At 37.5% G+C, this 15,651-nt stretch overlaps 1 protein-coding gene across 3 annotated transcripts in view; it reads right to left on the reverse strand.

Moving 5' to 3' along the window:
* DGKI (diacylglycerol kinase iota) overlaps window positions 1-15,651 on the reverse strand; it is a 586,838-nt gene that overhangs the window by 329,788 nt on the left and 241,399 nt on the right. For all 3 annotated transcript variants that reach the window (XM_069087305.1, XM_069087306.1, XM_069087304.1), the window contains exon 6: window positions 4,751-4,816. In XM_069087305.1, coding sequence (XP_068943406.1) covers window positions 4,751-4,816 — 66 coding nt within the window. The remainder of the gene's footprint in view (window positions 1-4,750; window positions 4,817-15,651) is intronic.

Raw genomic sequence — 15,651 nt, forward strand, 5'->3', positions numbered from 1 at the left:
GGATCTCAGTGCTGTAAAGAGATCCAGATTCTTAATTACTCAATTTTAAGAGTCTGTCTAAAAAAATCTGCCACTGTGGGCGTTGGCAGATGCCATGGCTGTTTGAACACTGAATATTCAATTGTTAAGAGAGACTTCATTATGTACTATGAAATCAAATTTTGAAAAATATGAACATGGAGGGAAAGTTTAGAGTTTGATGACTTAGGCATTACAAATAACAATGTCCCTCTGGAAGAGATGCAGGAAGGACGGACAGAGGATGAAGGGCTCCTTTCGGATTACTACAGCACTAAAAGTCGTTTTTATAAAAATCTCCATATTGAATATACTTGAGCTTCTGTTGACTGTCTCTCTTCTTCTAGCAACCTGAAATATGTGGCTAATAATATCATATAACAGTTTTGTGTAAAAAGGGAATAAAGTCTAACGACACTGCTTACTTTCTACAGGAAAAAGCTAGGTTTAGCTTATTGGTGATCATTTTATTTTTAACTTAGTTAACTATTAACATAACTAAAGTTTTCTAACAATTTAAAATAGGCATGGAAAGTTGTCAAGACATGGGCTGAATTATACAATTACTCTGATTTTCTTCAATTCATAAGGGATCCCCACAAAATCTTTCTTATTCCTCTCTTGCTCTCCATTCACACCATATACATGTTCAAGCCCTCATCACTTTTCACCAGGATTATGACAGTAACCTCCTAATTTATCTCTGTGACTCCTGTCTCCTCCAAACTTCTTTAATCTATCCTCCACACACTTTAAGCCTAGTGGAACTATAATGACCCCTATCATTCATGTAGTCCCTTCCTCTGAACCTCTGGGAGTCTATTTTAAGTGGAAAGTTATAAAGTCAATCATAATTGCTCTGAACCCCCAAATAGGAAAATTCCCAATATTAAGAAAGCAGCTGAGCTCCCAGTCTTAATATACATTTATATCTACTCTTATTAACCCCTGACTTATTTGTAGTTAAAGAATAATTCAGATGGTAATGAAACAGCAGATTATATTATTGTGTCTGTGAATAGAAAGACACTGGGAGAGAAAACTGGGGGAAAAGAAGCCGTTTCTTGGGATTTCCCTTAGTCCTTGAGTAAATGGGTACATTGGTGGTTTTACCCTGAGTCTTCTGCTCTAAGATGCCTGTTGAGCTAATGGCTCATTTTCTTTCTCTCTATAGACAGATAGATAAATATCCCTTTTCTGACCTTAATTCTTGGAACTTGTATAAAACTTAATAACTAAGATTCTCAAGAAATGGCTTTGGTTAATACCAGGAGGTACACAGGCACTGTTCAACCTCTACACTGGGTTATGACTGGTTCAATCAAGAATTGTGCTTACCTAACAAGAGTAATTCATTTTAAGTGGGGTAGGGCAATCAATAGAGACCCACATTTATACTGATATTCCTAAAGCACAATTCTGATCGTGTCACTCCTCCAATCAAGAAGTCTCAATCTCTCTCTTATTTCTAGGATCAAATCCAAGCTCCTCACTTTAGAGTTTAAAGACATTCACAAAAAACTTTTCCAGTCTAGTTGTACATTACTCCCTTTCACATACTTCATGGTCCACTCAAACTTGCCTCATTGCTGTTCCTCATACACAGTACTCCATTTTCCATCTTTACGTCTTCACTTTATGCTCTAGCCAAACTGATCTGCTTCCTTCTATTCCCCATAAATGGCATATAATTTCCCTACTCCATTACCTTGCACAGTCTATGTCTAGAATGCTTTCTTCCTTACTTTAAGCTTCTAGGAACCTAGAGAGCCCTTCAGAGGCAAAAGTCAAGTCCCACCATCCAAACATTGCCTTTCTTACCTTCCTCATCTGTTACTGTTTTCTACCCACTGTGAAACTTTGTATTTACTTTTTGTTTAATTTTTATTTACTTATCTATATATACTTGTTCTCTTACTTCTCTCTCCTATAAATTGCAAGCTCTTCAAGACAGAGACTATTCTGTTTTTGTCTTCATATAGTCAACACCTAATACATTTCCTTGAGAATAGATTTAACCAATGCCTGAGAAGCTGAGGATTGAATAGTAGACATGCTAGAGAAACTGGGCAGGGTTTGGAGGGAGAATCTGGAGGAAACCTCACTCATTACTGCATCCAGGACTGTCTGAGTAGGTTGTCGAGCGATCAACATTGGTTGAGGTCATGGGGCCCATCTCACATAGAAGGGCAGGAAAAGACAAGCTGAATGGAACAAGGTGATTACCACACATTAGACAGGAAGAGTAACATAGTAACTCATACGTCCTCACGCAGTCAGTGAGTAACACCAATTCCGTTGATCTATCTTTCTTTTAGATGACAGTCAGTGGTTATCACTTAGTTCTCTGTTTAGACAGTCTCAGATGTAATACTGGTTGGTTCTCCCCTCTATTCCCCAATTTCTTCAGTATGACTGCCATTCTTTCCTACTGTAATTTTTCTCAAAAGTACATTCTAAGTCAAAAGCAAAGCCACAGGAACTAGGAGAACTCTTAGATAACCTGACTAACTACCAAACCAAACTAACTACCAAAGACTGGCCTACCAAATTTCCATTTACATTTTGAGGAACAGGGATCCCAAGTTACATTCATTACAACTTCAAAGATTACAGCTAGAACTACCAAAATAAAAATTCTTTTAAAAAAACTCTCAATAAAAGTGCCACAAGCTTTTCCAATAAAGTAACAAATACTGATCACTTGGAAACTCTACCTACTGGTAAAGTGATTAGGGTATAATCTATTTCACAACCTAATAAGCCATTCCTGTCACTTCCTTCTCTATTTTACTCTCATCCTTTATCTTTACTTTCTTTTTACTCCTTTCTCATTCTATATCATTCACTCCATTCTTCAGTATCTTTGGTTTTATTCCTTTTCCTATATCTCTCTTCTCCCTGTATTTTTCCCTTATAATACCAGTCTTTCTTTACTTTCTCTCATTCTTTTCTTCTCTTTCTTTTCATTTTAATTTTACTGTGCCTATAGAGAGAAAAGTTCTATTTAAAAATGGAAAAACAAAGTAAACAAATAACTTATATTGCCCAGGTTATGGCATGAGGCTGGACAGGCAGACCAGTGATTTAGTATATTAATATGTCTTTTTCAAACAACCACTGTAGACTGATAATAGTTAAATGTAGGCTGAGCAGGAAGAAGAGATATGTTAATGCTTTTGCAAAACTGTGGGGTTTCAATGATTCTAAACTATTTATATCTGTAAAGCGCCAATAACTTAACAATAATAGTCTACCAGTGATACTATATGACTGTGGCTCCTTGACTACCATAATCTTAAAAGAATTAAAATGACAAAAAAAAACAAATAAAATTTCATGGTGGCCCTAAAGCTGGCTTGAGTATTTTACTCAAAATAGATTTTGTTCAAGGTGCCATGTATGACATTACGGGTGACAGAACCAGGAGAAGAGGAAGATCTTTCCTGTGGTGAGAATGAGAGACAACAGATGGATAGCCCATGTGGTACTCTGATACATCTGGGATATTAAAAGGACAAAAGGAAATCTTTCATGCAAGGGGTAGATCTTCTTGGGATGATTCGATAGAATGATAATAGGTACAACTCCCACTTGATGAGAAGGTAGAAAAAACTGTTGTCAGTGGGGAGACTGAAACCACACCAATGAGTTCCTAGAAATGCACCCTAAAATGGGAGTGATTGATAGGTTCAAGGACGGCAGCATCCTCAAAAGATTTTTATTAAAAAAAAAGAATCTCCAGTTACAAAAACATGAAAAGAAGCCTGTTCTGTGCCTATTCCCCTGCCCAACTAGTCCACTAAAAAGGATAATACCTAGAAGCGACTCTAAAAGTAGCAGACATCTTTCCTTCCTTGCCTTTGCAAGTGACTGTGGACCTTTTCCCCAACACTGCCACCCCTCTCCCCCTGCCAGCCCCACCATGGGTTCAATAAAAACAAGAAGTGTGCATAGCACATGCTAGAAGCCAGCAAGGAGAAAGGTCTCATACAGGGCTGTTGGGAGCAAAGCACTATATATTCCCACCACTGGATAAGGTCCTAGCAAAACACTGCATTCAGAACTTCTGGCTGGGTTTCCCTTCAGATCAATTCATTTCAGACCTTCATTGACAAGCATTGTTGCTCAGCAACCTAATAGTCAGTTGTTGAGCAAATAAATATTACAGGCCAACAGTTCTCATTAGTAAGATTTAACCACCAAAGAGATTTTTCCTACTGAACACCAGGCTTACAGAAAGAAGCCAATTTATCACTTCTTAAATGTAATAATGCCCTCTAATGAGGTTAACGGATTCTCACTGACTATGTTAGGGAACATACTGAACATCCTAAAGCAGTTTTGAGAAATGTGTTCTCTCTGAAAAGAACAGAATGAAATGGAAACATATAAAGTGCTTACTATGCTTTAGCACTTTGCTAAAGGCTAGAAAGAAAAACACACAGGTGCTGCACTCAGGAAATTTACATTCTAACAGGGGAAGACAATATATAAAATAGATGAGTATATCATGAAGATAGCTAGAAAGTCATGAAGTGAGTGTGGTTCCAGGCTGTATGTAGGTGAATGTTTCCTCTTGTCTAAGGGAAGGGACTTGGAGTTTCATGACAGAGTTGGAATGGACCCACAACTCATTTAACATGGGAAACAATACTCATGTACCCCAGAGTACTTGATGATGCCAGAAGGAATACTGGTGCAAAGATCACAAGATAGCTGAACCCCTTACCTTACCACACTGCTTACATTTTCCCTCCTGGCGCCGTCTGTGTACCCAATGATGACGGACAAAATTCTGCAGGGGAAGAAAGTAAAATGAGTACCTATTTTGAAGAAAAATAGCAATTAGTTTTCACTATACTTCTGGAAAATCATTTCTCTCAAAACATTTTCCAAATCTGTGTAAGTTAAGGAAAAAATCCACTCCCACCTCCATACATACACATATGCACAGGTTAACAGTTCAAAACCAGACTTAATTTGTAAAACTTAATTCCTAAAGCTAATTCCTAAATTCACTCCCCAGGGATTATCAGGATTAGGATTGACCTATGCATTTGAGAGATGGTCCTTCATATCAGGAAAGTTGCCAATGAATTCAGACTTCAGTGGGTTTTGTCTTTGTTTTTTGAGATCCAGTTGCCTTATCTCACACAGACTAGAAGTACAAAGGACACTCATGATCTTAATATAATACTGACCAAAAATGAAACTAACCTCTACTTTTCTGACCTGAGTCAGTTGAGCTCACCATAGGCAGTCTACTGGTTGGTCCTCCACTACCTGGGGCTCCCTATATTGGTGCTGATCCTTGATCAACTTAAGCCCTACAGTAGCTCAAGAATTCCCAAGCCTATGTGATCTGCCACCACTTTTATCCCCCAGTAGCAGGGATGATAGGCATGTGTCACTACACTGGACCAGAGTTTGATGTTATTGTTAGACTAGATGACTACTAAGGTCCCTTCTATTTCTTCTGGTTGAGGTTGGAGGGAAGAGTATTATTTAGCAGATGTTTGCTTCCCAACTTTCTTCACTGCAGATTTGTGAATATGCCAGTGGGACACTGGGTTGGAGTCCTTGGAATTTCACAATATTTAAAGTAAACTGAGAATTATTCTCTGGTGGTAGTAAAAGAATACATTAAGGAAAGATCAAGAAAAAAAGAAAAGAGAAGATAAAAGAGATATAAGAGAGAAGATAGAATAAGCCAAACACATTTAGTGTTTAGTCAATTCAATTGTATCCCACTGTTCATGACCCCATTTGGGATTTTCTTGGCAAAGATAGTGGAGTGGTCATAACTAGGAGCAAATCAGAGAGATTTGTAATCCCTGAAAATTCAATCCAATAAACATTTGTTAAGCACTTATTAAGTGCTAATCACAGTGCTAGATGCTGGGAACACAATTAAAAAAAAAAAAAGAAAAACAGTCCCTGCCCTCAAGTACAATCTAATAGGGTAAGACAATACACAAAGATGGGGAGGGGAAGAAGAGATCAAAAATTAGAAATGCCTCACTGATTACTGTTCCTCATAGATGGCATTCCATACCCTACCTTTGTGCCTTTGTACTGGCTATACCTCATGCTTTCATGTATTCCTTCCTTACCTCCCACTCTCAGAATCTCCAGTTTCTTTCAACACTCACATCAAGGGTCACCTTCTATAAGAGGTCTTTCCTGCTCACCCTCCAGCTTCAAGTGTCTCCCTGCTCCCAATCACCCGCTGTCTATTTAACTCATACTTTGTAGACACGTATAGATGTACACACCCTCCCACTAGAATGAAAGCTCCTTGAGAGCAGGAACATCATTCTTATCATTGTATCTCCCCAGTGCACAGATATAGTGGGTGCTCAATAAATGCTTGTGAAAAGACTATCAGATACAGGTAGCAAGACTTTTTCATGTTACTAAAAGAAGGAAAGAGAAAAGAATGAGTAGAGAAAATGAAAAGAAAAAGCTCTATGGGTCAAAGTCACTGTGATGCAGTGGGGGAGGTGAGGCCCAGTCTACCACTTGAAAAACACTTAACCTAGATGATATTTAAGGTTCCTTCTAAAACTAGGATTTGGTGATCCAGAATAAAGAAGTTGCTTGACTCACCTCAGGTAGAAACCTACTTATGGAATAGACAGCTAAATGGCATGTATCAATGCCAGTCATAATGATAAAGCAAGAAAAGGAAACCAATCCTTTGTGCTACAAATCTTCATGTAAAATAAAATAGTCATATGAAATTAACCAGAGCAACCTAGATTGTTTTTCCAATAAAAATAATGTGGGAGGGGGGAAGGAAAATCTTTGAAGAGTTGAGTAAAATATTATTTTTTTTGCTGCACTATTTTCTGAGAAAACACAGCCCAAACTAATGTTTCTGGTAAGCTCTGACCCAAACTACCTTCTCCTCCTTACTGGATTAAGTTACCAAAAACATTATAGAATCATAGATTTAGAGTGGGAATGGTCCTGAGAGGGGTCATCTGGTTCAAACCCCATCATGATCTACTCCATTTTACAAATGAGGAACCTCAGCTTGGCAAAGTTAAATTATTGAAACAATGTAAGACAGATAGACAAGCGAGGATGCTAAAAGACTCTGACTCCAAATCCAGCACATTTTCCAGGGTATGACACTCCCCCCAGAAATCAAATATGATTTTATAGCATTATGTAAGATGTATTTGGTGATGAGAATATCTCTAATAAGAATGGACACCTTCAGTGGACAAATTTCACATCTTTTTTCAGTCCTTAACAAATCATTAACTGATCAAAAGTCCATGGACTTTATTAGGTCTATCAAAAATAAAAGGTTGTAAGTGGGCACAACGTTCCCTAAAATCAGTCTGATTTTCCTCTTGATAGAATTTGACTACAGAAAGCTCCATTCCTGCCCTGTTCCACAAAATAAGGATGTGGACCAAATTTTTAAGATGATATTCAAAGAGATGAGGATCATAGAATTTAGCTCTGAAAGGGAAATTATCTAGTCCAATGCCTCTCATTTTTACAGATGAGGAAACTAATGCTTAGTTGAAATGATTTCCATTGGGCCATCTAATAATAATAGCTAGCTAGCATTTACAGAGTGCTTTATGGTTTGCAAAGCACTTTACAAATGTTACCTCAATTTGTCCTCAAGATAAACATAAGAGGTAGGGGCTATTGTTATTTTCGGTTTACATATGGAGAAACCAAGGTAGAGGTTAAGTGACTAGCCCAGGCTCCTGCTGCTACTAAGTGTCTGAGGCTGGGTCTTCCTGAAGTCATTGCACTCTATCCACCTAATGGCCCCTTTCACTATTCAGTGAATTTTACTCTATTGCTATTTAATGGATACGTAAGATTGTTGTTATTCTTTGTTTCAGTCATGATTGACTCTGGGGTTTTCTTAGCAAAGATACTGGAGTCGTTTGCCATTTCCTTCTCCAGCTCATTTTATAGAAGAGAAAACTGGGATAAACAGAGTTAAGTGACTTGCCAAGGAACACATAGATAATAAGTATCTGAGTCCAAATTTGAACTCAGGTCTCCCTGACTCCAGGCCCAACAATCTATCCAGAACCATCTAGCTATGCTAGGTGATATATAAAATAAGTCATACAACACTCAGTACTTCAGGGAAAAGACAATCCACCTACCTGTGCCCCAAAGAGGTTTGTTGTTTTTGTTGAGTTGTTTTTCAATCATGTCTGACTCTTTGTGACCCAATTTGGAATTTTCTTGGCAAAGATATTGGAGAGGTTTGCCACTTCTTTCTCCGGATCATTTTATATATGAGGAAACTGAGGCAAACAGGGTTAAGTGACTTACCCAGGGTCACACAGCTAGTAAGTGTCTAAGGCCAGATCTGAACTTGGGAAGATGAGTTTTCTTGATTCCAAGCTCCACCCCCCCCCAAAGAAGTTACAATGAAAAAAATAATATTAATACTGAGGACAACTCAAGCAATTATTGGGTGCATCCCCTTGCCTGTCCAAAATATAGAATCCTGTTCTCTTGCTAAAATTTCCAGGGAAAAGGTAGATATATTTGAGATGTGCAAATATGTCCAGATGCCTATGTTCAATAGGGTGACAGGATTATTATATGATAGTACGTCATAAAAACACGAAATACAGAAACCTAAAAATGCAAATTAACAATACAAATGACTATGTTGGCTTCCTAAAAATCCAAATAATCTGGTTAGAAAATAACAAGGGTGGGAGTCAACAAAAAAGATCCCTGAAGTCCAAAAGACCTGGTAAGCTGTGGGGAACCTGTGGCCCTGAGGTCACGTGCAGCCCTCTAGGTCCTCAAGTGCAGCCCTGGGCCCCCACTAGACACATTGGGATAAAAGTATCCCTGTGTCCTAGAATTCCTAGGAAGGGACACTCAGAGAAAAACTGAGACTCCAGAAAGCTGGAAAAGGATCTCAGGGCTCACTGAATCCAACCCCTTCCTTTTACAGATCAAGAAACAGCAATTCATTGAAGTCATTGCCTAAAGAGATCAAGGATTTTAATGCAGGGTTCATGCCTCCAAGTACCCCAAGTCCAGCCCTTCTGCTTTTCCCACTATTGATCATACTGTCTCTTATTGAGGGCCAAATAAGAGGGGAGATATCATTCTGAGAAACAGAATCTGTATGATAAAGTGGATAGCGAGGGAACCTTGAAATCAGGAAGACCTGAGTTAAAATGTTACCTCAGACACTTAGTAGTTGTGTGAGCCTGGACAAGTCAGTTGACCTCTTTTGCCTCCACTTCCTCATCTGTAAAATGGGGGGTAATGATAGCACCTGCACCGAGGGCTGTTGTGAGAATCAAATGAGATGATAACTGGAAGGAGTTTAGCAAATCCTATATAAATGTTAGCTACTACTATTATTATTAAATCACTGGAATCACACGTCTGGTTCAGAACAAGAATGTAACCGGAGCGACTGCACATTTCTGACAATGGCAACATCTGTTCCCAGAAGTATAATAAGCACTTTTCCTACCTGAGTCAAACATCTCAAAAAAGCTTCCTCAGATCGGGCTTTAAAGAGAAATTCGGTTGGAAATGGAGAAAGAAATCCTGAGCCACCAGCCCCCATTGGTGAAGACCCCAGAAGAAGCAAAACTTTTCCACGAGGGGCAAGTTGAAGTTCATGTGCTGTGCAGCAGTCAGAGATGGGAGCTCTCATTACTTATTAGTGAAGTGCTAACCTTAGTTATTCTATGATGCTAAAGAAGAATGAAGGTTATTAGCTCCCTCTGCCCAAGAGCCACCTGCCCCACCCTATCAATGACTGCTTAGGTCAAACTCATAGAGTTTAGCTGAACTGATTTTAAATCTAAATCTTTGGGGATTTCAGAAGAGTTGTACCATCCTAGGGGGCAAATGCTTCTCTTGTCAATGTAAAAACAGTTACTATCATAATCTCTGTAGCTTCTTAGGTCCCATTTTTCAAGCCTGATCATTCTCTCATCACTCTCTTCTGAGTCTTGTCCATCTCTCTCAAGTTTTAAGGAAGAATTGGCCCCTTGCCAACAAAAATAAGTTTAACCAACAATTCCTATCCAATATGCTTCATTTGAGATATCATTGTTCTGACCTAATAATTCTAACACTGGGAATACTCCTTGAAAATTTTATCAAAAAACAATCCCCAAAATTATCTTCTCAGAGATTTTCATAGTGGCATTATAAGGAATTGAAAAAGAAAAAGCAAAGTAAATGTTCAAACAAAGAAGAATGGTTAAATAAATTATAGTACATGAATGTAATAGAATACTACAAAGTATTTAAGATCAACTAGGAGGAGTGCAAAGAAAGCTGGAAAAAAATGGAAAGAATACAAAAGTGGAAGAAAAACATGACAAAATACATATTACATTAGGACCATATAAGAAGAAAAATTAATGACTGAAGAATTCTGATAGGAACTTAGAGGCTATAATGGGAATGGGAATTTGAAGATCTTCCCTGCCCCTTAACAGACCTAGAGGAGTTTGAAGACCTCTCCTGCTTTGAAAGTAAACTATGCCTCCTAATAAGCTGAATGTAATCACATGGAGCCTGTGATGGAGGGAATTTGCTAAAGGGTGGAGCAGAGTCCACAGGAAGCTTCACTGCTGTGAAGATAAACTCTGCCCCCTGATTGGCTGAATATAGTCTCATGAAGCCTGTGGTGGGAGGAGTTTGCTGAAGGGAAGCAGAACCAGAGCCAGAGAGAAGGTGGGAGACAGATGTGCTCCGGCAAGGAGACAGAGAGGTTTGTGAATAAATATTGATCTTGTATTGGTTTGTGGGAAGACTGAAGGATGGCACCACTCTGTGTTGTTATGGCTTTTTAACTTCATTACTACTATGATGGAATCAGCTTGCTGGTTTGGAGATTCAATTTTCTGGTGTCTAAATAAATGCTTCAATTCTGTCCTCTATAGGGAGACTTTGTTATATTTTGCAACTGAACATCATGCAATATTTATAGTCACAGTGTTGATCATGATCATGGGGGCTGTAAATATTGCATTGGTGCTACAGAGGCCATTACTGGAAAACTGTGATGATACTTTATGTGTTGAGATTAATTTATATATAAATAATTACTAAGCTGTTTGTGCTTGTGTGTGTGTGTATATATTTGTAGTTGTGCATATATTTGTAGCTATGTGTGAATGTGCAAATGTGTGTGTATGTATGGGTGCATATGTATATATATATATATATATATATATATATATAGCTTCACTTTTTTTAGTCTGATCTAATAATTTTGTCAATGTGGGGCACTCCCACAATGAAAATTCTGGCCACCAATATAGATCAGCAATTTGTCTGTAATTTTTTGTTTTTTAGAATAGCTTTAGGCACTAAGAGGTTAAATGATTTAATTTATGGTCTCATAGTCAGTAAAAATCAGAAGCAAGACCTGAACCCAGGTCATCCTGACTTCAAGCCCAGCCCTCAGTCCTCTGTATCATGATGTCTCTCCTTATTGTTGTATTGATTATCAATATTAATGTTTTAATAAAACATTTTTAATGGTAGCATTTTGGTCTTTGTCAAGCAACAGCTCTACTATACTGCTAGTAAATCTGTTGGAGGCCTAGAGTACATCTGGGAAAGACTATTACTGTACAGGGTAGAATAATTACCAAATACATCACATTTCAGATGCCTAGTGAATAGGAAGATAGGAATCACTTCCAGATTCTGTTAGTGGCCAAACACTGTAAATCTACTGTTCCTTCATTCAAATAAATTATTTAACATCATCCTTCATCTTTAAATAACCCAAACAACACAAACTCCACTATAACATTCAAATGCCAGTTGTCCTCTTGTATTTTGAAATGTACTGATGGATTCCCACAACCCACTCTACATTCTGAAACTGATTTCCTTCTGTTCCTTTTCTTCTATTTTGAATTTTTATCTGTCTCTTGTATGAAACTAAAATTCACTTTTTCCATCCCTTTTCAATCAAATGTCCTTGACTTCTTGGAGTTAAAACCTCTCCTATGCATATGGTCAGACTCATGTCTATGCACTTTTCTGGACTTGGGGTCTTTTCATCCAGCTCAGGCCTTCTCTTCCTGTTGCTACTATTGACACATAACTGCACTGGATAGCAGTGAAAAGGCAACAGACAAGCAAGTCTCCTAATAAGTTCTTAATTGCTGCAAAATCGAATCTAGGCAAATTTAATGCCATAAATCACTACAGTATATATTAGCAACATTTTTTAATGCTAAAAGGAACTCAAAAGGAAAGAAAATATGAACATTACACCAAAGCATTTCCTGGAGTACATGACATTTTTTCTCTCTAATAATTATTTTTTTTTTATAATTAAGGTGTTATTTTTTAATGAACAGAAGTTTATTTTGTCTTCCTCTCACCTCACTGGGGAAAAAAGAAAATAAATAAAAACAAATTCCCTGCAACAAAGGAGTACAGTCAAACAAAATAAATTCCCTTATTGGCCATGTTCAAAAAATTTACATATACACACACATATGTCCATGGACACATATACACATACGCACATGGGGGGGTGCTATATACACATCTTATTCTTTACCCTGAATCTATTACATCTCCATCAAAAGGGTACTAGCGTGCTTTATCATCAGTCCTTTAGAATCAGGATTATCATTATGTTGATCATAGTTCTTATAGTTTTTAAAGTTGCTTGTCTTTACAATGTTGTTTTTATTGTATAAATTACTCTCCTTGTTCTACTCATTTCATTCTTCATTAGTTTATATAAGTCTTCAAAATTGTTCACTTTTATAATACTGATGTTCTAATATAAATTGATATTGTGATTCTGCTCATGTCATTCTTCATTAATTCATGCAAGACTGTCTATGTCTCTTTGAAATCCTCTTTTGTTCATTTCTTGAACCACATTTCTTACAGTATTCCATCAAATTCACATGCCACAATTTCTTCAGCCATTCCCCAACTGATGGGAATTCCCTTAGCTTCCAGGTGTGGTTGTTGGGGTTTTTCTGCCACTACAAAAAAGGCTGCTAAAAATATTTTGTGTGTGTATAGGACTTTTCCCTCTTTCTTTAATCTATTTTGATTTAGGCCTAGCAGTATAGTGGGAGGAAAGAGCATACACTGTCTTGTAACATTTTGTGTATAACTGCTTTCCAGAATGGCTATATCCTTTCACAGGTTCATCAACAGTATATCTATATGCCTGTTTTTCTACAACTCCTCCAACATTTGTCATTTTCCTTTTTTGTTATCTCTATCAAACTTATGCGTATAACATGTGAGTCCTCAGAATTACTTAAATTTACAATTTTAAAGTTTTCTTGTTGTTGTTTGTTTGTTTTGAACAAACATATCCAATAAAACTAAGATTAAAAAGGAAATGGTTGGGGAAAATCTTTGCAATTTTTTCTGATAAAGTGTCATTTCCAAGATATGTAAGGAATAGATTCAAATTTATAAGAGTAAGAGTCATTCCCCAATTGAGAGATGGTCTAAAGATATAAACAGGCAGTTCTCAAAGAGAAGAAACCAAAGCTATCTGTAGCTAACAATCTTTTACTAGAAAACTCTTTAGAAAGGGTACTACTACTACTAGGGTACTCTTTAGGAAAGCTTTCTCTGTTACATTCCAGACTATAAGAATAGAAATCCCATGGGGGGACTAGGTGGCACATTGAATAGAGCACCTGCCCTGGAGTCAGGAGGACCTGAGTTCAAACCTGGCCTTAGGCACTTAACATTTACCAGCTGTGTGACCTTGGGCAAGTCACTTAACCATAATTGCCCTGCCCTCACCCCTCCAAAAAGAAGAAAAAAGAATAGAAATCCCAGGTTCATACATCTTAAGTTCCTGAGGTTATCCAGTTCCACATCTTCTTTTCACACATGAAGAAACAGACAGCCAGAAATATAAAATGACTAATCTATAGTCATAGACAGTAAATGGCAGAGTCAAGATTTTAACCTAGGTCCTCTGACTCCAACTTCAAGAATTCTTCCAGTTCATCATTTCTATACCTGAGATGGTCAAAGAAGAATCATTTGTTCTTTTACTCTGATGAGTTTGCAAAAAGAATTAATACAAAAAGTAGGTCTTGTAGCTTAAAATGGGAGAATAGCTATAGATGGAACAGCAAAAACAAAATGTGCTATTGTTTGTCTTCTAAATTCTCAAGTAAGTCTGGATGGTAGCAATTGAAGCAAAGCTTGAAATTAATAAGTCATCAGGATTCATGCCTGTTGCTGAATAAGAAGTGACACTTTGATGAGGAATCTGATTTTGATGGCCAATCTCTGCTCAAAAATGTTTTTGTTGTTGTTTTTTGTTGGTTTTTTGCCTTTTGGAGGGCAATTGAGGTTAAGTAACTTGCCCAAGGTTACACGGCTAGTTGCTTTTGTGTGTGTGTGTGTGTGTGTGTGTGTGTGTGTGTGTGTGTGTGGGTGTTAAGTGTCTGACGCCAGAACCAAACTCGGGTCCTCCTGACTCCAGGGCCGCTGCTTTACTCACTGAGCCACCTAGCCACCCTCAAAAATGTTTTTCAGGCATTCTTAGTAGTCTGTACTATTCTTTTAGGTTCTTCAGTTTCCTCAATGGTAAAACAAGGGAATTAGACTAAAGGTCCCTTCAGATTTTCTATAGTAAAGACATAAAATGCTATCATGTTTAGAGGAGGAAGACCTTAAATGCAAATCTGTTGGAAATAATAGCATCCCTTACTGGATTGAAAACAACTGACAATGGGCTACAATTGTTGCAGCAAAGTTTTGTGCTGGAATTAGGAATAAAATGGATCATTTTGAAGAGTTAACCAAAATCACTGATAAACTGGAAAGGACACTGAATGTGGAGGCAATAGAACTTGGAATCAAGTCCTGGCTCTGTCATTCATTAGCTGAGTGATCTTGGAAAAGCCTTTTGACATCCCTCAGCCTCTATAAAAAGATCATAATAGCAATTGTACAATCCACCTCATAGGGTTGTTGTAAGGAGCAAATTAAGTAATACATATAATCCCAAAGCACCTTTTAAGTGTAAACTGTCATCAATATCATCCAGAAGTTCTACTCCAGGAACAATCCCAGAAAATCAACATGGAATCATGACCAAAGTTTCTTGGCTACTTCCCACAGAAAATCAGGTGACATGTGTGAGCGATGCCAAATAGTCTGGTATGTGCTAAACTTCATTTCAGACTTTTAAATATCTGAATAAATTCCAAAATATTAGACATAGAGTTTGTGGCCAATGTTTTCATAAGAACAATTCCCAGATGTGCTGCATTTTATGTAGCCAAGATAATGTGATGGCTGTCTTCTGAAATAAAAACAACATTTCTTTTCTTGGAAGATGAATCATGTTGATGGCTTTTAAATGGATCACATTCCTTAGGTGATTTCCCCTCTGGATGCCCCATACAAGTGCAATTCAAGGCATGAACCAACATAGTATTCCAATTCATTTAATGATCTAATTAGAGTGGTCTGAAGAAATGGCTCTACAAGGTCATTTAATATCAAAACTTTCAGCAGATGTGGCACAATGTCATATTGGATCTATAGTGATAGATGACTCAGGGCATCCTCATTTATATTTACTCCATATTATTTCCATGTTGTTAATGAAATTTCCATATTATT

Source organism: Petaurus breviceps, unplaced genomic scaffold (assembly GCF_028583685.1).
Source record: "Petaurus breviceps papuanus isolate PSGF00001 unplaced genomic scaffold, PetGlider_PUasm1.0 181, whole genome shotgun sequence".
Lineage (NCBI taxonomy): Eukaryota > Metazoa > Chordata > Mammalia > Diprotodontia > Petauridae > Petaurus > Petaurus breviceps.